Raw genomic sequence first — 23146 nt, forward strand, 5'->3', positions numbered from 1 at the left:
TTCACCAGATATCAACACAATTTCGATCCGCTCCTCATGTGTTAACCTCTTCAACATGTCAATGGCTGTGAACAAAGAGAAACTTGTAAATAACTCATGAAAGAATAAAGTTACGTTGAAACCAAGCACACCATTGTTGTTCTTGTGACATTACCAATCAGTTCGATGTGTCACATGGCCCTCTTCCTATTGAAAAAACAAAAGTTGTATCCAAGATGGCAGACTTCTAAATGGCCACCATGGTCACCACCCATCTTGAGGAGTTTGCCCCCTCACATATACTAATGTGCCACAAACAGGACTTTAATATCACCAACCATTCCCATGTTATCACGGTGTATCCATATAAATTGCCCACCCTGTACAGCAAGTGTGCAGGACTGAGATAGAAGATTTTCACAGAGGTTGGACTCAATGTTTGGCTCTGCTTGTGTATTTGCTTCAGTTTGGGCAGCTTGAACTAATTTACTAAACGAATTAGGGAGTGACTTAATGAAGAGATTCAGAGTGTAAATACCCAGACTGGGCTGACCCTCCGCACACTCAGCTGGTTGATCCACCTCGAGCTTCTTGATCCAAAGAAAGTGACCCAATAACCTCAGATATCCCCTCAGTATAAGAATACACACAAGCACACACACATACAGAGAGAGACGCCTCCATTGCAGTTGATTTAATCTGAATTATCTCATAAAAAAGGCAGCTGCACTTTATTTATACTGTAAACACAGGATAAGACATCAGACCTTGTTGGGAATATGCTGAAATGTCGTAATAACTGATGACACTCCGCAAGTTTGTCTTTCTAGAGTTAATGTTTATTTAATATACAGATTCAATGTTTTTCTTTGTTGTTACCAGAACGGTATGGGTATTTTGGTGGCTGCAGCTAGGGCTGTGCGATATGACCAAAATCTCATATCCTGATATAAGACATCTATCGTCCCGATAACGATATAAATCACAAAAATGTAGCATTTTCTGTAAATTCTGTGAATCTCGGGCAGCTCGACTGGGAAGTGTTTCCAGCTGCGCGTCATGTAGCTGGAGTCGAGTGTTTTAATCGATGCATGAAACGATACATTTTTAGACATAAGTTGTAACAGCCGCCGTTTCCTGTATTTATTACACGGCGTGCTGCGGGGAAAAGCCTGTTCTAACGTTTGAGTCTAAGGTTTATTTTTTAGCACCTGGCGGCTCTTTTTTTACTTCTCATCCATCAATAATTTGCTCTTTCACGTGATTCAGTTTATTTTAAAAAGTCTCAACAGGATCTTGAGCTTTATTGTGAAAGGTTTATGTGGAACATAAACAAGCGGACACGCGATGGTGTTACCGTTGTTGTTGCTAACGACAACGCATAAAAACATGCGCTTGTCCGTCCGTAGTGTGGTTATATTAAATATAAGAGAAAGAGAGAACTTTAAGACATTAATATAGCCACTACAGTGACCATCAAAACCATGAAAAAATATTGCAACAGTTTATTTTGCGACACCACGAAACAAACGATAGCGTAAAATGAAACGATAGACGTTTTTATATCGTCATCCGATATATATCGTTATATCTAACAGCTCTAACTGCAGCTCAGGAGCTGGAGCCTTGGCTGCTCCAAGGTGCTCTCTGATGCATTCATCTAAGTGTGGATGAGTTTAAATGTTAGATAGAAAAGCAGTTAGATGTTGAAGAAAGTGCTTGTAGGAATGTGTGTGCATGGGTGAATGGGGGATATTAAATATGTTATATGTGTTGTTATTGTATATTTTAAAAAAAAACTTCTGGTGTTTTTGACTCTGTCTTTGTTTTTCTCTCAGAAATTGAAGGATGTGGAGCCAATCATTAAGATCGTAGAGGTGGATGGACAAGACCTGGTGAAGGACTACTCTGATGAAATCGAACGAATGTTGGGAAGTAAGATGAAGTCGGTGAAGGTGAGGATCATTAAAAGGAGGTTTTTCAGGACTATTCCTGGGAGACCGAACTAATTTGAACCCATGATTTTTTAAATAATGTGATTCCTGCTTTTGCGTCTTCATTACAAGATTGTGTTTTTTAGTACATGCTGTTATAATTTGTGTCATTAGTTTGCTGCCTGACAAAATACAGCAGAATGATCCGTTAGACAGTTTTCTTTGTGGGATGAACAATATCACTGTTTGTATAAAGTGCTGCACACTTTATACAAAGTGTGCAGCTGGAGCAGTTGAAGTAGAAGTAGTTGGGTCTGACTGGTCTCATGGAAAAATGTGTGATGGTCCTAAATGTATTTCAACTGGAAGAATGTTTCATGGCTGTGCATCAAGCTGGAAGCTCAGAAAACCGAGCTTTAAAAAAGCCTCTGTTATTTATGCATTCAAATCATGATCTGTTTCTAACTGTCATGATAGGCTGTGTGGCAGGCAGGAAGGAAGAAGGACCCAAAATGCAGGACTCTCAGAGACGGGACTGGAACTGAAAACACAGCTTAAACGCTGGAAAAATCTCCTTATAAATAACTCCCACAAAAACAAAACAAAACTCAGAACAGAGGAATTGCACCACTGGAACGCTACAAACACACAGCATGTAGAACGTATGACGCAACAAAGGCCAAAGGCCAACACAGGGCTTAAATATGCAGTGGAGTAATCAGGGAATGGAAAACAGGAGGGAGACACAGCTGGGAGAAATTAGGGCTAACGAGACAGGGGGGAGTAAAACTGAATACACTGACGTAGGACTGGAACTATCAAAATAAAACAGGAAACAATTTACAAAGACGCAGACTTGACAGAAAATATAACCCGTAATACAAAATCAAACCAGCGCAACTCAAGAATCAGAACATAAATCATAATCTAGAAAAACACCAAAACATAAGAAACAGAAAAAGCTGGGTCAAAATGACCCAGAACTGTGACACTAGCCTTGATAAGTGCTTAAATGTTGCCTTTGTTGATGAATTCCTTTGTGTTGAACTCTGCGCTACAGTAACTAATTCACTTTTTCCCCAACACAGCTAAATCCAGATGTGCATATTCCTTTAAAGCCATTCACATCTGAATTTTTCTTAAAGGAAGTGCTTCTCATATTGTTGTGGCTCTAAGGAGTCCTGATAATATTGATAATAAAAATGAAAAGAATCTGCTTTTCTTTCTATACTCTTTTAAGACTGTATTATAATAATATTACTAATACTAATAATAATTTCTTAGCTCATTGTAGCTAATGAACCTTTAAAATGTGGATTTTGCACGTTTCATAATTTTTCACTGGTTTGCTTTTCTGTGCATGTGCAGTGCAGTCTTTTAGTCTCCGTTTTATTTCTCTCCTCTTTTTCTTGTGCCAGAGGTTAGCAGAATCTGCAGAAGACTCAGATTTGTACCATGAATTCAATGCAACATTAAAGGTCAGTGCAACTCTTTGGTTTTGATGATAACTGATTCACTGGCTGGTTTGGAATCACCCAGGACGTATTCTGTATTCTGCATGTTTAAATTAATGCTGATGGACGATAAAACCTCCAAGTGTGTCATGTGTCAGTGTCGGGTGCATTTGTACTTTCCTTGTCTTTAGCTGAATGCTATCATTAGCTGACTGTGTGTGGACCAGAGTTGACAGCGGGTTGTGAGGCCGGATTAAACCTCAGCTGACACCTGAAATTAGATTAGGTCAAACTTCACTGATCCTATAGGAAACTGGGTCGCAAAGAAACCCACAATAAGCATCAGGGAAGTTAAGTATTTCTGGATTCTTCCATCTGTGGGTTTGTATTTCTGATATTTTGCCGTAAACGTGTGTGAATGAAACAAATATAATTTGTTCTGCCGGTCGGAGCGGGCACGCTCCGTTTTGCGTAACTATTTTTAAATCCCGGTAACACTGCAACCACGTAAGCTAGCGCAATAATTTTTTTTGCATATGAAACTGGAAGAGTTGTACTTACATCTAATTAGAGCAGGGCGATATGACCAAAAATATTTATCACGATATACATTTGAAAATTTGCGATAACGATATAACTGACGATATAATTGACACGAGACAAAATACTTTACAACTCCACAACTTTATTAGTGCAAAAACCCCATCAATGTATTTTCACTTAAACAAACAGCTGTTTTTTAATGTGCATTAAAGTTATATAAAAATGTAACAGTGCAAATGCTAATTTCTTGCTAACAGTTTAACCAAAAGGCATTTCCAGTGGAAATTGACCGACATATCCTCAGCATAACCATGTATAATATCCACAAAACTTAAAAAGAGCTTATACACACACAATACGGTAATATTATGTTGAAGCACAGTACGTATCACTCCTCGAGGCGCCGCCTACGATAGCCGTAATGCTCCGACAATCCATCAAGCGGTGCGGCTTCGTAGCTTAGCAAAGTCGTAAACAAAAAACATCTGACAGATTTTTGAGCGCCGTGTACATAAAATCGTCTCGAGGTCAGTAAACACAACCAGAGTTCATACATAAGGCACACGGAATTATAAGGGACACTGTCGATTTTCAGAAAAATCAAAGGATTGATTTTAAGTGCGCCGTATTTTCCAAACAACACGGTAATAACGACGGCCCGCTAGCATGCTCTACCAAAAATAGTGCTTTGTTGTGTATCTGACGGACGAAAGCTAAACCAGTTCCACCACTGAAGTTGCAGCATTTTTACAAACCAGTTCTGGTTCATCGTTTCATTTAACGATCCACTTTCGCTCTTCTCATTCTGCGTTGCCGCCATGTGCGTATGTAAACAAAGGCACTGCGCATGCGCGTTTTACCCATATTCTATCGCGATATTTCATTTTCCTATCGTTGCCCAAATGACACCGGTATTACCGTGAACGGTATGATATAGCCCAGCCCTACATCTTATGCCATCAGCTTGTCCTCGGTCACAGTTTCCTTCCACATACAGCTTTACAAAAACTGCATAAAAAGCGCTTGCAGCAACAAAAACATAATATTCCAGAAACACGCTTTGCCGATCCGATGAGCTGTTTGTAACACTTCCTATCGCATGTCCGCCATGACCTGCCCGAAACTGGAAGTGACGTCATTTTGCAGAAATGTAGTGGGGGGTTTTTTTTCCCATCAGGGCCTTATGAGCCTATACTGGTGTTTCTTTTTTTTATAATTTGCACTATAATATATATTTTAGTTTTTCCTGCAGTATATAAAAATTGGTGTATTTCAAAAATAAAACTATGAAGACACTCAAAATAAATTCCTGTGGTGGGAAACTATTTTGTGCAACTTTTTTGTATTTACAGTTTTGAGGGATAAGCCTCTTAAATTTCTCTAACTAGAAATATATGTTAAAAAAACAAAAACGATTTTCAATTTTTTTTGTAGTTTATTGCACTTTTTTGCAATTTATGTAATTGCTATGCACTTAATGCAGACATATTATTAAAATTTGGACTATAATGGTTGTTTTGATGTATAGCAACTTGAAATGCTCCCAAAAATGGCTCCACAGCATGTAAAAATATAATATAAGCTCTGGCGGACTTGGTTCTATGGTAGGTCTTAAAGGGTTAAACAGTATATTCAAACACAAGCACCTAATGATAGAGTTTGTGATGTTGTACATGGTAGAAGTCCTAAGTCAATTCAGCTTCATTTAAGCAACACTAAATAAAAGTTATACCAGACCACCTTATATCATAAGGTCCAAATAATAACCCAACAATACCATTACCATCAATTGGTGACAGAAGAGGGGAAAAACTCATTTTTGACAGGAAGAGATGCAGGAAGGTCCTGTACCAGGAGAGAGAGGGCAGAAAGAAAAACCATGAGATAAAAGCTTAATGATATACAATATTGGTGAGAGAGTACACAAGAGGCACTCATGCATTATGGGACGTTTAGGACCTTAATGAGCCCATAGCGGCAGAGGCTCCCTGATCCAGTCAAACCTTATTAAAAAGGAAATGTGAGATGCAACATGTTTTTATAGCTACTGTCAACATCAAAAACGTTTTCTCAGCCTTTGTTGCCAAAAACCTGACAGTTTTCAAGCTCTGCATGCTTATGGTGGCCCTGAGGGGTCAAAAACACTGCAGACTAAGAAAACTTACCTGATAGATTAGACCAGATTCTAACTCCTCAATAATCAGAATGAGCTGAAAATCAGAATTTCTGTGTGAAAAACAAAACAAACTGAATTTCCTGTTGCTGCCTCTCCCAGTTTGATTACTACAATTCGATGATGATCAACACTGCGGATGAGGATGGGAACTATGTGGATCTGGGTGGAGAATTTCCCCTCGAGGAGAATGAACATTTTAATAAACTGTCTGTCAACACTCAGATGAGCAACATCCAGGTTCCCACCAATGTGTACAACAAAGGTCAGAGGTGCTTCATGGCTCACTCCCTCAACATAGGCCATGGCTCTTTAAAAGAAAGCTCTAAATCAGCATGTTTTTCCTCTGTGTGCAGATCCTAACATCCTCAATGCCATCTACAACACAGAGGCTTTAAACGACATCTTCATCGGTAACTTCCAGAAGGATCCGACACTCACCTGGCAGTACTTTGGCAGCTCCACGGGTTTCTTCAGGATCTACCCTGGTGAGTTCAGCCATAAAGTGGGTCTGTCCTGCTCGTTTCCAGCTCCATGATTTTATTTTTGGCTCTAATCGAGTAGCTTTGCATTATTTCACAATTTGAAATAATCCTTATGCTATAATTTACTCTTTTTCATGCATCTGTTGCCACTGATGGCGCCTCTGTTCTGTTCTGGGCTCTTGCTGTAGAAAAAAAAACAATCTTTGTTTGACCCTAATGGTCCTGACTGAAATAAAACAAGTGAAATTAGACAGTTTGACATCATTTTGGAATGATCATATAATACAATTCCATATAATCAATCAATCAATCAATCAATCTTTATTTATAAAGCACTTTTCATACAAAAAATGTAGCACAAAGTGCTTTACATGGTTAAAAGCAGCCCACCCCACCCCGCCCTCCAACTCACTCCCCACACTCTCATTAACATAAACGATCATGAATACACACATCTCCCCCCCCCTCACACACACACACACACGTAAAGAGTAAAATTGGGCTGGGTACGCATGAGCCAAGTGAGGAAACACTATCACAGGGAGCCGTCTGCACCGGGAGATATGACCCAATAGGATATATACAGGGTAAAAAGATAAAATAAATAAGAACGGGATACAATATAAATATAAATATAAATAGAGTAAGAAGATAAAAAATGAATAAGAATAAAATCAATAAATATTAGGTAAAACCTAAATTAATAAATAGAATAACAGGATAGAATAAATAAGCATAAAATAAATAAACGTTAAGTAAAAGCTAAATTAAAAAGGTGGGTCTTGAGCCTGTTCTTAAAAACATGTACGTTCTCTGCGGCCCTGAGCTACTCCAGCACACAAACTTCTAGGGGTGGGGGAAAAAATCGATACTGTGTAGCATCGTGATATTTTGTTTGCTAATAATGTATCAATACAGGGACAGCAGAAATCGATATTTTGTTACAAAAAAGGTTTTTGTGCTCTGACTTCAGAGCATGTTGATCCTTTTTCTGAGCAAGAATCCTGACATTCCTTCACTGTCCAAATGTGTTTAACTTTTTTATGGCAGCAATAAACATGACAGTTTACTTATTTTAATTTAAGACGTTTTATTTTAATTAAGTTTAAAACTTTTTTATTTAATGTCAAATTATATTTTGTTTTAATTTACTTTCAAATTCTTCAGTTGCTGAAGGGGCTGCATAGTTAAGTTGGACTAGACTGTAATACAAACCGTTCAGTTTGTCAACAATAAAACTGAAATGAGAGAAAGACTGAGTGTGAGACTTTGATATTAGAGAAAATGAATATTGATAAAGTTTACCTTTATGTACAGAATCTGAATATCGCAAAATATTTTTAAAAATTGCAATAATATCGTATCGTGCGTTAAGTATTGTGATAATATCGTATCGTGGGATGTATGGTGATTCCCACCTCTACAAACTTCCCTGTTTGTCTTTCAATATTTCTTATATCCTTGTATCCATGTTCGTTTTTTCTTACTGATATCACAGCTCTGTGAACTGCCTCCTTGTCTTTTGCTCAGGTATTAAATGGACTCCAGACTCCAACGGTGTTGTAGCCTTCGACTGCAGGAACAGAAACTGGTGAGTTTGTTCTACCAATCATTAGTCATTGCCTTCTGAGGTACAGCTCATTTAAATGTTTTTATATTTATGGTAAATGGTGAAGTTCAGTGGTGATAATCATGTGGGGGACACATTACTCCAGAACCCGAGAACCTCAAAAGCTTAATGGGCTCAGGTTTCCCTGCTTTTTATCTCTGAGAGGCTTTGAAGTGACAAAGTCACACTACTCACCGGGGCACTGCTATTTTTGGAACAGTAAAATAATCATTTCTGAGTTATGTGCTTAAGCATAACAAGGGCTATATTTCACCTTGGCTGTTTGGTTTGATGACCCACTGAAGCCTGCTTGATTAGGGTTGTGTCTCACTCGAATGATATTAAATACTTAAATGTCCTGCAGGCAAACACTGAGGCAGCTGGATTGCTAAGTTTAGCATGTTAATTTTAAAGGTGTCAACTCACCAGCAGCAGAGAAAGAGAAACACAGAATCCACTAATGAGGGAGGCTGGAAGCACCTCAGTCAAAGTGTGAATTTAATCTTTTTACAGATGCAAGAAGAAGAAGACTTCATTATATTTCACTGCCTTCAGCTCCCCACACAAATAAAGCTGCTTCAGTTAAAGACATAAATGCTTCTGCCTGAAAGTAAACCAGCCAAACATGGTGCTTACTCTTCCAGTAAGCTTCCAAAATTCAGAACACTTGTAGAATCATCATCTTTAAGAGTAAAACCTCATTATCAGGGATGTACCAACTGTGCTACTGTGTATAGACTTATCTATATAACAGCAGGAATTAGTACAATGCAAAAATGGAATAAATCCCTCCATGAGGCTGAATTCGAGTCAGTCTAAGTGGCCACTCCGCTGGCTTTGCATTGGTTGAGCAGAGGCCAGCCAGACACTGATCCTCTAGAAAAGACGATAAGCTGCTCCTTAGCCGGGTCACTGCAGCCCACATGGCACCATATGTGACTGCTCATGCATTTCTAAATAATACCAGAGAACTGCATATGTGCCTCATCACTCCACATTACTGCAGCTGAGCTGCCATACATCTGCAGGGACTTACATTGAGAGAGACTGTGAAACATGCAGATTGAGTTCGTGATGATAGATGATACGTTTTTATCTGCAGGGGCAATTCCTGGATTTTCTAAAAGCAGCTCATAAAGAACCTGTTGAGAATGTTCGCTGGAAATCAGACATTTCTGCCAGAAATTCATAACAAACTACTTACGTTGATTAGAATTCACCAAACTATGAAGATTTGATTTTTACAAATCCCCAGTTTCCCTGTCTGAAGCTAACAATCTGTTAACCATAAACATATTTTATTCTGTTCAGTGCTGGACAGTCACAGTCTAAAGGTTTAAATTCACCTTTGCAAAGTAAAGGAGTACAGGAGAACCAGATTTCTGTGAGTTATATGATGGGTCCACTTTTCTTTTCTTTCTTTCTTTTTTTCAAAAATTGGCCCAGGAGCATCCACACAGAGAAGAGAAGATCTGCAGTTCATTGTTCCCTCTAATATTTCTGTCCATGTTTGAGAGTGACAGCTTAAAGTATGATTTACTGCTCAGCTTTTAATTCAATTCAATTCAATTCAATTTTATTTATATAGCGCCAAATCACAACAAAAGTCGCCTCAAGGCGCTTCATAGATACAGAGAAAAACCCAACAATCATATGACCCCCTATGAGCAGCACTTTGGCGACAGTGGGAAGGAAAAACTCCCTTTTAACAGGAAGAAACCTCCGGCAGAACCAGGCTCAGGGAGGGGCGGGGCCATCTGCTGCAACCGGTTGGGGTGAGAGAAGGAAGACAGGATAAAGACATGCTGTGGAAGAGAGACAGAGGTTAATAACAGATATGATTCAATGCAGAGAGGTCTGTTAACACATAGTGAGTGAGAAAGGTGACTGGAAAGGAAAAACTCAATGCATCATGGGAATCCCCCGGCAGCCTACGTCTATTGCAGCATAACTAAGGGAGGATTCAGGGTCACCTGGTCCAGCCCTAACTATATGCTTTAGCAAAAAGGAAAGTTTGAAGCCTAATCTTAAAAGTAGAGATAGTGTCTGTCTCCTGAATCCAAACTGGAAGCTGGTTCCACAGAAGAGGGGCCTGAAAACTGAAGGCTCTGCCTCCCATTCTACTTTTAAATACTCTAGGAACAACAAGTAGGCCTGCAGAGCGAGAGCGAAGTGCTCTAATAGGGTGATATGGTACCACAAGGTCATTAAGATAAGATGGGGCCTGATTATTTAAGACCTTGTATGTGAGGAGCAGGATTTTGAATTCAATTCTGGATTTAACAGGACGCCAATGAAGGGAAGCCAAAACAGGAGAAATATGCTCTCTCTTTCTAGTCTGTAATTGTTATGTGTTATCATAATTAGTTAAGTTGGACATTTTGCAGACAGCTTAAAGTGGCCATTAGGGGAAGTGCAGTTTTCGGTTCTTCTATATTGGCTGTACTTTGCAGGCTCGGAGGTTGCCTGATGCTCCTTTTCACATTTGACGTTTGGCTGCTGGAACTGTTGCAGTTAGATTGTTTTAATGGATGTTGAAGGACACTCCAAGATTCCTCACAGTGTTATTGGAGGCCAGTGTAATCCAGAGTAAGTATCGGGTTAGACATCATGTCTCCAAGATTTATGGGCCGACTGCAATCATTTCAATTTTGTCTGAATTTAGAAGCAGGAAATTCGAGGTCAACCACTCCTTTGTCTTTAAGACATTCTTGTGGTTTAAGTAATTGGTGTGTGTCATCTGGCTTGGTGGATAGATAAAGCTAGGTATCATCTGCATAGCAATGGTAATGTACGCTCAAAAAAATCTGTGTTGGATGAACACAATTTAATCGTGGCACCTTTTTCCACATTTAACCAAGTACAATAACCCATTTTTGACCATGTCAAACCAACACATTTGGCATTTGGTGGTTTAATGTAATCAGATTACGTTGGATCAACGTAGTATACTTACATTGACTTGAAGTGATTTATTGAAGTATTTAAAGTGAAATTTGTTTTAATTCGTTCGACACAAGTTAAAAACTTTAGGAGAACACATTGAAATCTTGTTGTTTGAACAACAACTTTGTTAATCAAGGCAATTACTGCTAGTCTTGCTTAACGAACCAATATGGGGGTTGATGATTTCATAGAGACAAACAACCATTTGCACTTACATTCATGGATCATTTAGAATCACCAATTAACCGAACTCTACTTACACACTGCAAACCAGCCAGATTGTGGATTCGAACCCAGGCCCTTCTTGCTGTGAGGCAACAGCACTAACCATCACACCACCAAGCTGTCGCGCCAGGCTTAACAAAAGTAGGAAAGCTATGATTACAAGGCTTGATGCAGAATTTTCTGTACGTTTTTGTCCTTGACAGGTTAAACCACAATAAATAGCGATAGCATACACATGGTGTGGGTGTAGCTGTCTGCCTCTTAAAACTCCTGCAGTTTGACTTCTAACATGATCTTGTGAATTTCATGATTCCAGACAACTAACCACTCTTACTAGATTGTATCCTGTCATCTCGACAAGAACAAATTAAGTTGCTGAATTTCATGCAGGTGCTACATGATTTAATTACGTTCACCATAGAAACATGAAATTATTTAGTTCAAATTACAAGTTTGAATCTTGTACATGTAACAACCAACCAATTTCATTTTTTTGAGTGTATGCTAATAATATATAATATATGTATACAGGTATAATGTCAATGGCACTGCTCCACTACTCTGTGGAGTTTGGACCAATGTTATTGATCCCAACAGCCATTGGCTGTCTCCACTTCCTGTGTACAGGTACATCCAGGCTGCCACGTCTCCCAAAGACATCATCATCATGGTGGACGTTAGCGGCAGCATGAAGGGCCTGAAGATGACCATTGCCAAACACACCATCAACACCATTCTGGATACACTGGGAGAGAACGACTTTGTCAACGTCATTGCTGTGAGACATGCGCACATCTACTTAAAACTATTACAGTGTTGTGACTCTGAGCAGTGTTTAAGTGAAAAATGGCAGGAAAACAACAGTCATGACGTCTGTGAAGGTTCTCAGTCATCCAGGTCAGTCATCCAGTCGTCTCCAGTCATCCATCTGTCCTCTCTGTCAGAGAGAGGAGTGAAAGAAGCCATCTATGTCCACTGTGAGCGACCATCTTTGAACAGAGGCAGTGGTTTACGACACCAACTCTCTGCCATCTATAATCCAGTTTTGAGTTCCCTCCCCAGACGCCTTAACGCCCACTCACATCCTGGGCCATCTGACCTCAGGAAATCACATGATAAGGTGGGGCCAGGTTTCACAATGAACTCACCCGAAACTCTGTCTGATTGGGACCCACACCCTCTGTGGGGGGAAACTCCCACTAGGTTTAAATCTGGGACTCTCCACCATTTGACCTTAGAACTGAAGAAGCTTCTCGGATGAGAGGTGAAACGTCTTCAAGCAACTTAAAGAAGTCCAGACGCTTTTCTTTGCGAGATCCTTTGACAACAGTCATGACCAAAAATTTCAGAAGTGGCATAAATTTGGAGTTTCATACATTTTTTTCAATTTAAATTATTTTTACTGGTATCTAGAGTTAAAAAATAACCATAATTATTTCCTTTCTTTTTAAGACTTATTGGATAATAAATCACATTTATGCAAATCCATGCCTGCTTCATTAGCGCTACAAGCTCATAAGTTATCATATCGTGCATATCCTGAAGCCCCGAAAGGATTCAGAGCCAGTACTTCGGGGCGACCGTGGCTCAGGGGGTTGGGAAGCGTATCTGTAACCGGAAGGTCGCCAGTTTGATCCCCGGTTGTGTCCTTGGGCAAGACACTTTACCCTACCCTACCTACTGGTGTTGGCCAGAGGGGCCGATGGCGCGATATGGCAGCCTCGCTTCTGTCAATCTGCCCAGGGCAGCTGTGGCTACAACTGTAGCTTGCCTCCACCAGTGTGTGAATGCGAGAGTGAATGAATAGTGGCATTGTAAAGCGCTTTGGGTGCCTTGAAAAGCGCTATATAAATGCAATCCATTATTATTATTATTATTACTCAGAAAACTAAATACAAAGTACGAGAGACAAACACAATCCAAATGAAATGGAAAGGAACTAAACAAGAACAAGGAAGAACTGCTAACATAGAAATGTCACAAGTTATAACCAAATAACTATAAGATCATCAAATTAACGTGTTGGAACCAACACGTTAATGAAACTTCTCAGTTTCATTATGAAAAGCATGTGTTGTGCTGGTGTGAGTACTTTTTAAGTCTGGGTAACATCAACATCATTGTGAATTCACAGCTTTATCACTAAAACAATAAAGGTTCAATTACTGGATTAGTTAATGGAACCACTGACTGCCTTTTTTCGCTCATGAGCCTGCCTCGTCTGTGTTTCTTTCCCTGTCTGCAGTACACAGACTACGTTCGCTACGTGGAGCCGTGTTTCAGGGGAACTCTGGTCCAGGCCGACTTGGACAACAGAGAGGTGAGACCATTATCTGCTTCGTGGAAGCCTAAAGAGCCCAGGAGGCATCTTAGCAGCCATCACACATACGCAAACACAGAGGAAAAACCCGAGTGTCATTATCAGATCAGCCTCTTAGCCTACTTCTTAAAGTGGCATCAGAAACCACAGCAGGTCAAGCTGGAGCTAGAAAGAATCTGGGCAATAAAAATGAATGTCTGTCTGTATACAAAGCCTCTTTGTATTCGTTTCCTGTCTCAGCACTTTAAGGTGTTGGTGGAGGAGCTGCATGTCAAAGGCGAAGCAAAGCTCAAGAATGCCATGAAGGAGTCCTTCAAAATCCTGAACGAGGTTAGTGTCCGCTCAGCCCGCCTCTCCTAACTTATATTGATTTTATCTGCTCCATCTTGGCCTGATTTCTAAATAGCATGGCCGTGTCTACCATTTCTTTACAACACTTACATTTACCTACCAATGAAAATATCAACTCCCCTAAACCACAGGTGGAGTTTCTAAAGAACATCAAAGTAAACATTCGTCAAAGGCTCGTGGGGTATTTTTGTCACCCCGCCGAGTAATTCTGAGGTCAGAGGTCAAGTCTTCTGACAATCACCTTGGATTTTTCACATTTTTACCTTTGGTGCATTGAGTGACACTGCTGCCTGCTGCTGTTTGTTTTTTATTATTTCACTGAGAGTAACCTGAGGTGTTCAGACCCAGCAGAAAACTGTGGTGCCAAACTGGACTGTGAATCTAAGATAAGGAGATAAATTCTCTTATTAAAACTAGTTTTTTAATAGTTGAGTAGGGATGGGTATTGTTTAGGTTTTATCCGATACCGGTGCCAAACCGGTACTTTTGAAACGGTGCCGGTGCTTAAACGGTGCTTAAACGGTGCTTAAAGAATGGAGAACACAAAATTGGTCCAAAAACCTCTCATGTTCAGCTGTTTTTTTGTAAAAAGATAACAATGTTAGCCTTTTCTGCAGCTATGGGGCATATATGGCATCACTCTGGGCTGGAAGCAGCTTAAACAATGGAAAAAACACAAACTTTGTCCAAAAACCTCTCATGTTTAACTGTTTTCCACTTTTTCTTTGGTCATTTTAGCCTTTTTGTCCAGGGTGAAGGGAGTATCTGCCATCAAACAAGAAGACAGCCACATGTATCTATGATGATGTTTGCTAGTTCACCTTACATGCATTAATGTAATAACGTGGTTAGCCTACTCAACGTAAATTACACACGAACAACATTAAGCTACTCACGCAGAGAAGAACAGCTGCTGCTGCATCATCCTCATCATTTCTGCTACACTGGCAGGGCTAGGGGCCAGGACTCTACTCTTCGGGTTTTTGGAGGATGTTGCTAACTCCGGGTCCGATAACAGGCACCACACCCGCAGTAGATGTGCTCGGTGTGAGGTCTCGCAGCAAGCTATCAAATACGGCGCATTTCTCGGCTTTTAAAAAAACGCTATGCGTCGCCAGGTGTTTCATCGGATTTGAGGTGTTACCTCCTTTGACAGTATCACAGTATCAGCTTAAAGCACTTGTTGCAGCTGCTGAGTTTGCATCTTTTGCTGTGAAGTACAGCCAGACTTTTGACCGCTTCGCCTTGGGCATTTTTAATCTGTAGCTCTGCTCTAAAAGAACGTACGTACCTGGACCCGCCTACTATCCTCGGAAACGTAAAATGATTGGCTAGAATCCAAAGTGTATGACATCTCAGGGAAAAAAGCACCGAAATGTGCGCTGCTCTTCGGTCTGGTTACTACCGTTTATGTCAGAACCGGTGCCATCCCTATAGTTGAGGCTTTTAGTGAGTTTACTTTATCTTTTTAATTTTTTTAACATCTTGTCCATGCTTTTATGACAAGATGTTTGGACTACTGTAATGCACTTAATGTTTTCTCTGTTGGGTGTTTTTGCTGCTCTGCACAATACTTTGTTGTTTGGATACTCATGGTTTAAAACAATTTTAAGCTGGTTTAATGTTCACAACAAGCTTCCTGGAGAGCGGAAAGACTCAAAAAGATTTTTTTTACAGTAAAGTTGTTGTTTCCTTGGCTTAAAAGGGGCTTAAATCTAAAAAATCTAGCATCACAAAGTGCTTTTTTATTCTCTTTTCAAAGAGTAGAGATCGATGATGGAGTTGTTGCTGTGTCTAAGTTGTGCATTTGTGTGCAGGTGAGGGCGAACGGTCAGGGCAGCATGTGTAACCAGGCCATCATGCTGATCACAGACGGCGCCATGGAGGACTTTGAGTCCGTCTTTGAGGAGTTCAACTGGCCTGAGCGCAGGGTGAGGACCGCGAGCTGAGAGCTTTTTCCATATTAGAAATGAATTAACTCAATTAATTCACCTCATTACTTACTATTATTACACCATTAATATCACCATATTTGTTTTTTAAAAAGTTACTGTTACAATAATATGTAAATATATGAATGTATTTTATAGTAACGTCACTTAAATGTCACTATATACTGTAACCTTTGAATGTATTTTGTCTGTTGTTAGACAGTTCTATATACAATTGTTATATCAGCGTATTACTTGTGTATTACTTTGGTCATTTATTGATTATTACCTCTTTATTGTCAAAGTATCACCTCATTCTTACTCAAACTGAGTAAAAGTGAGGTAAACCACCCGACTTCCTGTGTTTAGCTACAGTTGCCTGCACAAAAACATTGAAAAGCCAATCAGAAGCTGAATTTTTGTAAACACGGACATAAACAGGTGTGCCACTGTGTTCAGGTGCGAGTCTTCACCTACCTGATTGGCAGAGAGATGACCTTTGCTCAAAACACCAAGTGGATCGCCTGCAACAACAAAGGTCGGTCCTGTGTGTGATACTTTCCTGCTTTTTCTTCATGCAGACACTAATATGCTCACGTGTGCTTTTTCCAGGTTATTACACACACATCTCCACACTGGCAGATGTGCAGGAGAACGTCATGGAGTACCTGCACGTGCTCAGTCGGCCAATGGTCATCAACCATGACCACGACATCATCTGGACAGAGGCCTACATGGACACTGTGGTGAGTCTGCCTGGCCAATCAAAGGGCTTAAAGAAGCCATTCAACATATTTACAGTATACACCAGCCATTCTATTTAAATCTGTTGTGAAGGTCTCATTTAAATCAGAACAATGTCATTATTGTCATGTGTGTTTTTTCTCCTCGTCTCCATGAACCCATTATCCCATGATCCTCTGGGCCTTCATCTCCATCACCCCAACAGCTTCCAAACACAGAGGAGGTAAAAAAGAAGTTGCAGTTTTAGATTAATAGTTAGTTCTTCATCTGTTGGACTTGTGTGAAGCTCCTACAGGTTCTACCATCAGTAGATAACATGGAGTTTAATTTGGCAGCTTAAAAGCAGAATTAGGCTACGTCCACTCTGCAGGTCTTGATGCTCAATTCCGATTTTTTGATCAAATTCGATTTTTTTTTTTCTGCTCGTTCACACTACAAATAAAATGCGACAGCAAACGCGCTCTAGTGTGAACGCTCAAAGCGCCCGCATGTGCAAAAGAAGACGTCACACACAACGCGCTCTGTTTAGACCCAGAGCAACAGTATTGTTTGACTGATGGACCTTAATATAAAGACTTCGGACTTCACGTTTCCCAATTTTTGCTTTAAGTTATTTTGTTATTTACATAATAATGTAAATAACCTAATAATGATCCTTATTGCTGTTTTAGAGGAGCGCTGCTTCAAAGGATAGTTGCAGATTTCTGTCAGAATCTGCAGATTATACAGAACAAATAAAATGTTCACATTTCTCCAACGTTGTCTTCCCAGCAGTTTCACTAACATCTACACGGGATGGCCAGGAAGCGATCGCGATGTCTTCTCCGGCGCTGATAATTGGCGTCTGTCTTGTGTCGGTGACATAAAAGACGGATTTAATGCGACATGACCATCAAACAGAAGTCGCTTTCTAAAACATTGGATATGTATCGGATTCAGTACCACATACGAAAGTGACCCAGATCGGATTTGAAAATATCGGCTTTGTGCCGTTCACACTGTCATACCATGATCGGATAGATGGGTCGTAAAGGGTCAAAAAAATCAGATTTGATGCGCTTTCGCCTGCAGTGTGAACGTAGCCTTACTTATCAAATTAAATGCCTTAGTAAAAGTAAAAAAACTTTTCACCTTATTTTATTTTTGGCATTTCTTTTATCAGAAGATCCAAAGGAAGCAGCGCAAAGTTCAGCTTTTTAAGCTGCAATGGTTCAGAGCTGCAGAAACACAGCTTACAAATACTACGACACACCTGTGTGAAGATATCTGAGAAATGCATGGACATGTTTGGATCTCAGGTTTTAGGCCATGTTCTTCCTCCTGTGCAACAGGAGAAGCCTTTCAAATAGCCATTAGCTGCCATGCCTGAGCATGAAATGCGCTGTAGGTAAGGGTGAGGATTTTAAACAGCATTGTAAGTGCTACAGGGAGCTTGTGAAGTGGCATCAAAGTGGAGTTATATGAGACGGTCTGTTTGATGTAGTAAATTAGCATTTTTAAAATTGCGTGCAGGCAACCCAAGGTGTAGACTTACTGAGTGCAGAAAAAGAGAGTTACAAAAGTCTAGACAAAACACAAACAAGCACCTTTCCTTGATGATTTTAGTGAGTCGGAAAAAACAGCATTTGGAGCAACACGTTCTCACTCCCAAAGCGTAACATTTTACGCTAGGTGACAAATCGTCAACATATTACGTTTTCGGCTACCCACCACGTTCCTAAATGACGTCCTCGGAAAAATGAGGAAATATGAGAACTGTCTGGACTCAATCTACACATGTGCGCTCTTTTTCTTCAAATCGCTTAGAAACACGCTATTTAACATCATTAAAGTCCTGGTTAAGGTCACGAATAAGGTTATGGTTAGGGCTGGGGATAAGGTTATGGTTAGGGCTGGAATACAGGGCTGGAACGTCTATTCCCGCGGGAGCGTCATTGCACTGGATTTCAGCCATAACCCGCCGCGTACCATAAGAACGCCGAAGGTCTCCTTATGCGTTCCTCAGGAACGCAGCGGGACGTGACAAAACGTCGGCATGTTACGCCTCGGGAGTGAGAACGGGCTGTTTGGAGAACTCTGGGTGTTGAAGGACAAGGACTGATCAACACGAAGTCTTAGATTAGGTCCACTAACAGGAACAGTTGAGGGCAAAGGCCTAGATTATTCTAGATCAGGACGAAACTAGAACCTCTGTCTTATCAGCTCTGAGCTTCAGAAAATTAGACTTTTTAGATTCTTTTATCTTTATTTTGTTAATGTAGAAGATCATCCATCCATCCATCCTAGGGATGCAACGATACCAATTTTTTCAAACCGATACGATACCGATACTTGGATCTGAGTACTTGCCGATACAGAGTACAAAAACCGATACTTCTACCACACACACACAAATGCAATGAATTGGAAGACAGGTTTTATTATATTCTCTGCCGATAAAAAATAAAATCTTAATAAAAATGACCACAAAAAAACAAAAAAAATTTCTTCGCTTTTCCAAAACCTGAGTTAAAGTTGGCTGTTCCGGTCCACACTGCTGACATTTTGTTTAGCCTAGCTACAGCAGCCTCCAGTTTCTCTTTTTTATCTGGAGCCGCCAGTCTCACTCGTCTAACCCTGTGCCTGTTTAGCGCGGGATGTCCCCCTAGTGGCCAATCTAAAAAACTACAACAGAAATGACAAGCCACCCTCTGATTAATGAAATAAGTTAGTATCGGTTCATGGTATCGGTTAACTTTTACGAGTATGAGTACACACACATTTTACAGTATCGGCCCCGATACCCGATACCAGTATCGGTATCGGTGCATCCCTAATCCATCCCATATTCCCACATTCAAATAAATAGATATATGGGTTGACTTTTAAAAAGGCGACTTTTTCTCATAGTTTCCTGAAAGTTGCTTGATGACTCCCTGAAGTGTCTCAAACTGATTGTAGTGCTCATATCATCATGGCAGGTCCGCATCAGGACCACACCACCACCTGGAGTTCAACCTCAGATGTGCACATAATGTGAAATCAACACACCGACAAATAACATTGTCTGCAAAACACCTTTAAAATTAAGAAATGACCCAAAATGCCAGCATATTATATAAAAACAAAAATTTAAAACCTGTACGGTCCCGTCTGTCATAGTCTATCCAGCGACGCGTTGTGTAATGTGGACAGTAATACTGTGTGCACCTGTTACAGATTTGTTGTTCATTATATTGAGTGTTTGTCTGTGTACGTCAGATAATCACACTTTGTGCCCAATGTTCTCCCGTCTCTCAGCTTTTCGCCACCAAGGCTCAGAGTCTGCTGCTCATGACCTCAGTGGCCATGCCGGTCTTCAGCAAGAAGAAGGAGACGGTCAGTGTCAGCTCTGATACACGTCAGCCTGACGAACTGTACAGTCAATGAAAACAGAAATAAATCGATAAATAGTTCAGATGACTTGTCATGCCGTGCATTTACTATGGAAAATGTGAAAGAGAGCAAATATTTTGTACTTTTGAACACTAAAAACTGCTGCAGAAATAGCCTGCTGTTGAAACTGCATATCTTTTGTTATATTAAAATTGCACAGGCATTAAAAGTGTAGTTAAACTTCTTCACAGTGACAGAAAAGGAAGTTTCACTGGGACTGAATGTAAAAAGAGCTTCATCCTTGCTCTGAAAGAAGCACAAACCAAAAGGCTGGTGCTTGATTATAACGTTTGACTGTGCGTCTGTCTCCAGCTGTCACATGGCATCCTGCTCGGCGTGGTCGGCTCCGACATCCCGCTGGTGGAGGTGATGAAGCTGGCACCCCGATACATGGTGAGCTCTGGGCGGTTTACTCTGTTTCTGCTTTATTTTATTTCCAAAATAAACAGTTTAAATATTTTCTGCTCTCCTCTCAGCTGGGAGCTCACGGCTACGCCTTCCTCATCAACAACAACGGCTACATCCTGTCTCACCCCGACCTTCGACCTCTGGTGAGCTGTGCTTCAAGGTCACTTTGCAAAACACATTTAGCTCACGGGCTCCGTGGCAGCTGCTCTGATTTACTTGAGCTAAATTTAAAGTAATGAAAGTTTAGCAAATCTCCTGAAGGCTGCGTTAAGAGGGAACACACATTCAGTAACAGGGCCTCTTCTGTCCTGCAGTACAAAGACGGAAAGAAACTGAAGCCGAAGCCAAACTACAACAGTGTGGATCTGTCAGAGGTGGAGTGGGAGGACACAGACGAGCTGGTAAACACAAACAGACTATTTCAGGACACAATTATTGATGGGTTTGTTCGGATATCATCATGTGAACGTCAAAACTTCCAAAAGCAGGAAAAGGGAAACATCAATAATGTCACACGTGCAGCATATTGTCAACTCCGTAACATCAATCGCCTCCACCCCTTCCTCACTCCTCATGCCACTGCCATTCTCATCCATAATCTCGTTATCTCTCGAATTGATTACTGTAACTCAGCGGTCCCCAACCCCTGGGCCTCGGACCGGTACCGGTCCGTGAGTCGTTTGGTACCGGGCCGCGAGAGTTGAGGCTCAGGTGTGAAATGTATAGTTTTCAGGGTTTTTATCGGTTTTCAGCGTTATTTTGTTATCGTTTTTATCGTTAACTCGGTTTTCCTGGGTCTTTTCACGTATGTTATGAATAAATCTTCTTTTTTTCGGTACCAGTACTAGTTTTATTTTGTTGTATTTATCCGTGACACCTTAAAGGCCGGTCCGTGAAAATATTGTCGGGCATAAACCGATCCGTGGCGCAAAAAAGGTTGGAGACCGCTGCTGTAACTCACTATTATTTGGCCTTACACAAAAATCCATTAACAAGCTCCAAACTCTGCTGCCCGTATTATTACTAGGACTTCCTCTACCCACCACATCTCCCCAATCCTGAAGCAGCTTCACTGGCTCCCGGTTAGATTTCACATTCATTTTAAAATAATTCTTTATACATTTAAGGCTATTCATTCTCTCTCCCCACCTTACCTTTCTGATTTAGTACAGATGAACTTCCCATCCCGGTGCCTCAGATCTTCTCTTTCTCTCTCTGTTCCTTCTGCTCGTGCAACACGTTCTCACTCCCAAAGCGTAATATTTTAGGCTAGGTGACAAATCGTCAACATATTACGTTTTCGGCTACCCAACCACGTTCCTAAATGACGACCTCAGAAAAATGAGGAAAAATGAGAACCGTATGGACTCAATCTACACATGTTCGCTCTTTTTCTTCAAATCGCTTAGAAACACGCTATTTAACATCATTAAAGTCTTGGTTAAGATCAGGAAAAAGGTTATGGTTAGGGCTAGGGATAAGGTTAGGTTTAGGGCTGGAATACAGGGCTGGAACGTCTATTACCGCGGGAGCATCATTGCACTGGATTTCGCCCATAACCCGCCGCGTACCATAACAACGCCGAAGGTCTCCTTTCGCGTTCCTCAGGAACGCCGCGGGACGTGACAAAACGTCGGCATGTTACGCCTCGGGAGTGAGAACGGGCTGGCTCGTCTGATTACAGTGGGGGGCGGGGCTTTTAGTTGCCCTGCCCCTCGACTCTGGAATATTTTACCCCCCGACCTCAGAAACATTACTTCATTCCCTCTTTTTAAGTCCAGCCTCAAAACTCACCTGTTTAAAATTGCTTATGTTTAAACCTCTGCATGCTTTTAACTTTTATCTGTTACTCTTATTATTGTGTATATTGTGTATTTGTTGTACAGTAGGGGTGGGGGAAAAAATCGATACTGTGTAGCATGGTGATATTTTGTTTGCTAATAATGTATCGATACAGGGACAGCAGAAATCGATATTTTGTTACAAAAAGGTTTTTGTGCTCTGACTTCAGAGCATGTTGATCCTTTTTCTGAGCAAGAATCCTGACATTCCTTCACTGTCCAAATGTGTTTAACTTTTTTTATGGCAGCAATAAACATGACAGTTTACTTATTTTAATTTAAGACATGTTTTATTTTAATTAAGTTTAAAACTTTTTTATTTAATGTAAAATTATATTTTGTTTTAATTTGCTTTCAAATTCTTCAGTTGCTGAAGGGGCTGCATAGTTTTCATAAACTGCATAGTTCAGAATAGCTATAATTGTACCAGATGGTTGATTCAGTTAAGTTGGACTAGACTGTAATACAAACCATTCAGTTTGTCAACAATAAAACTGAAATGAGAGAAAGACTGAGTGTGAGACTTTGATATTAGATAAAATGAATATTGATAAAGTTTACCTTTATGTACAGAATCTGAATATCGCAAAATATTTTTTAAAAATTGCAATAATATCGTATCGTGCGTTAAGTATCGTGATAATATCGTATCGTGGGATGTACGGTGATTCCCACCTCTACTGTATATCAAAAAACACAAATCAGTAGTTGCAATAAAAAGTGGTTACCAAGAGGTTCAGGTTGTTGCACAGCCAAGAGAATAGACTTTAAAGCAAATTATTACAAAAC

At 40.4% G+C, this 23146-nt stretch overlaps 1 protein-coding gene across 5 annotated transcripts in view; it reads left to right on the forward strand.

Moving 5' to 3' along the window:
* Positions 1-23146, forward strand: part of LOC146513492 (voltage-dependent calcium channel subunit alpha-2/delta-4-like) — a 108880-nt gene that overhangs the window by 19367 nt on the left and 66367 nt on the right. For 4 of the 5 annotated variants that reach the window (XR_014875403.1, XM_085168742.1, XM_085168744.1 and 1 more), the window contains exons 3-18: positions 1818-1934; positions 3332-3391; positions 6186-6348; positions 6440-6571; positions 8099-8159; positions 11976-12126; positions 13594-13668; positions 13909-13998; positions 15837-15950; positions 16410-16488; positions 16563-16696; positions 16900-16917; positions 19974-20051; positions 20421-20501; positions 20585-20659; positions 20831-20917. Coding sequence is in view for 4 of the 5 variants with exons in the window: in XM_085168742.1 (XP_085024868.1) it covers positions 1818-1934; positions 3332-3391; positions 6186-6348; positions 6440-6571; positions 8099-8159; positions 11976-12126; positions 13594-13668; positions 13909-13998; positions 15837-15950; positions 16410-16488; positions 16563-16696; positions 16900-16917; positions 19974-20051; positions 20421-20501; positions 20585-20659; positions 20831-20917 (1515 nt within the window). In the remaining variant the exon portion in view is untranslated. The remainder of the gene's footprint in view (positions 1-1817; positions 1935-3331; positions 3392-6185; positions 6349-6439; positions 6572-8098; positions 8160-11975; positions 12127-13593; positions 13669-13908; positions 13999-15836; positions 15951-16409; positions 16489-16562; positions 16697-16899; positions 16918-19973; positions 20052-20420; positions 20502-20584; positions 20660-20830; positions 20918-23146) is intronic. The other variant, XM_085168743.1, reaches the window with a different exon arrangement.

The sequence above is a fragment of the Neolamprologus multifasciatus genome, chromosome 7 (genome assembly GCF_963576455.1).
Source record: "Neolamprologus multifasciatus chromosome 7, fNeoMul1.2, whole genome shotgun sequence".
Lineage (NCBI taxonomy): Eukaryota > Metazoa > Chordata > Actinopteri > Cichliformes > Cichlidae > Neolamprologus > Neolamprologus multifasciatus.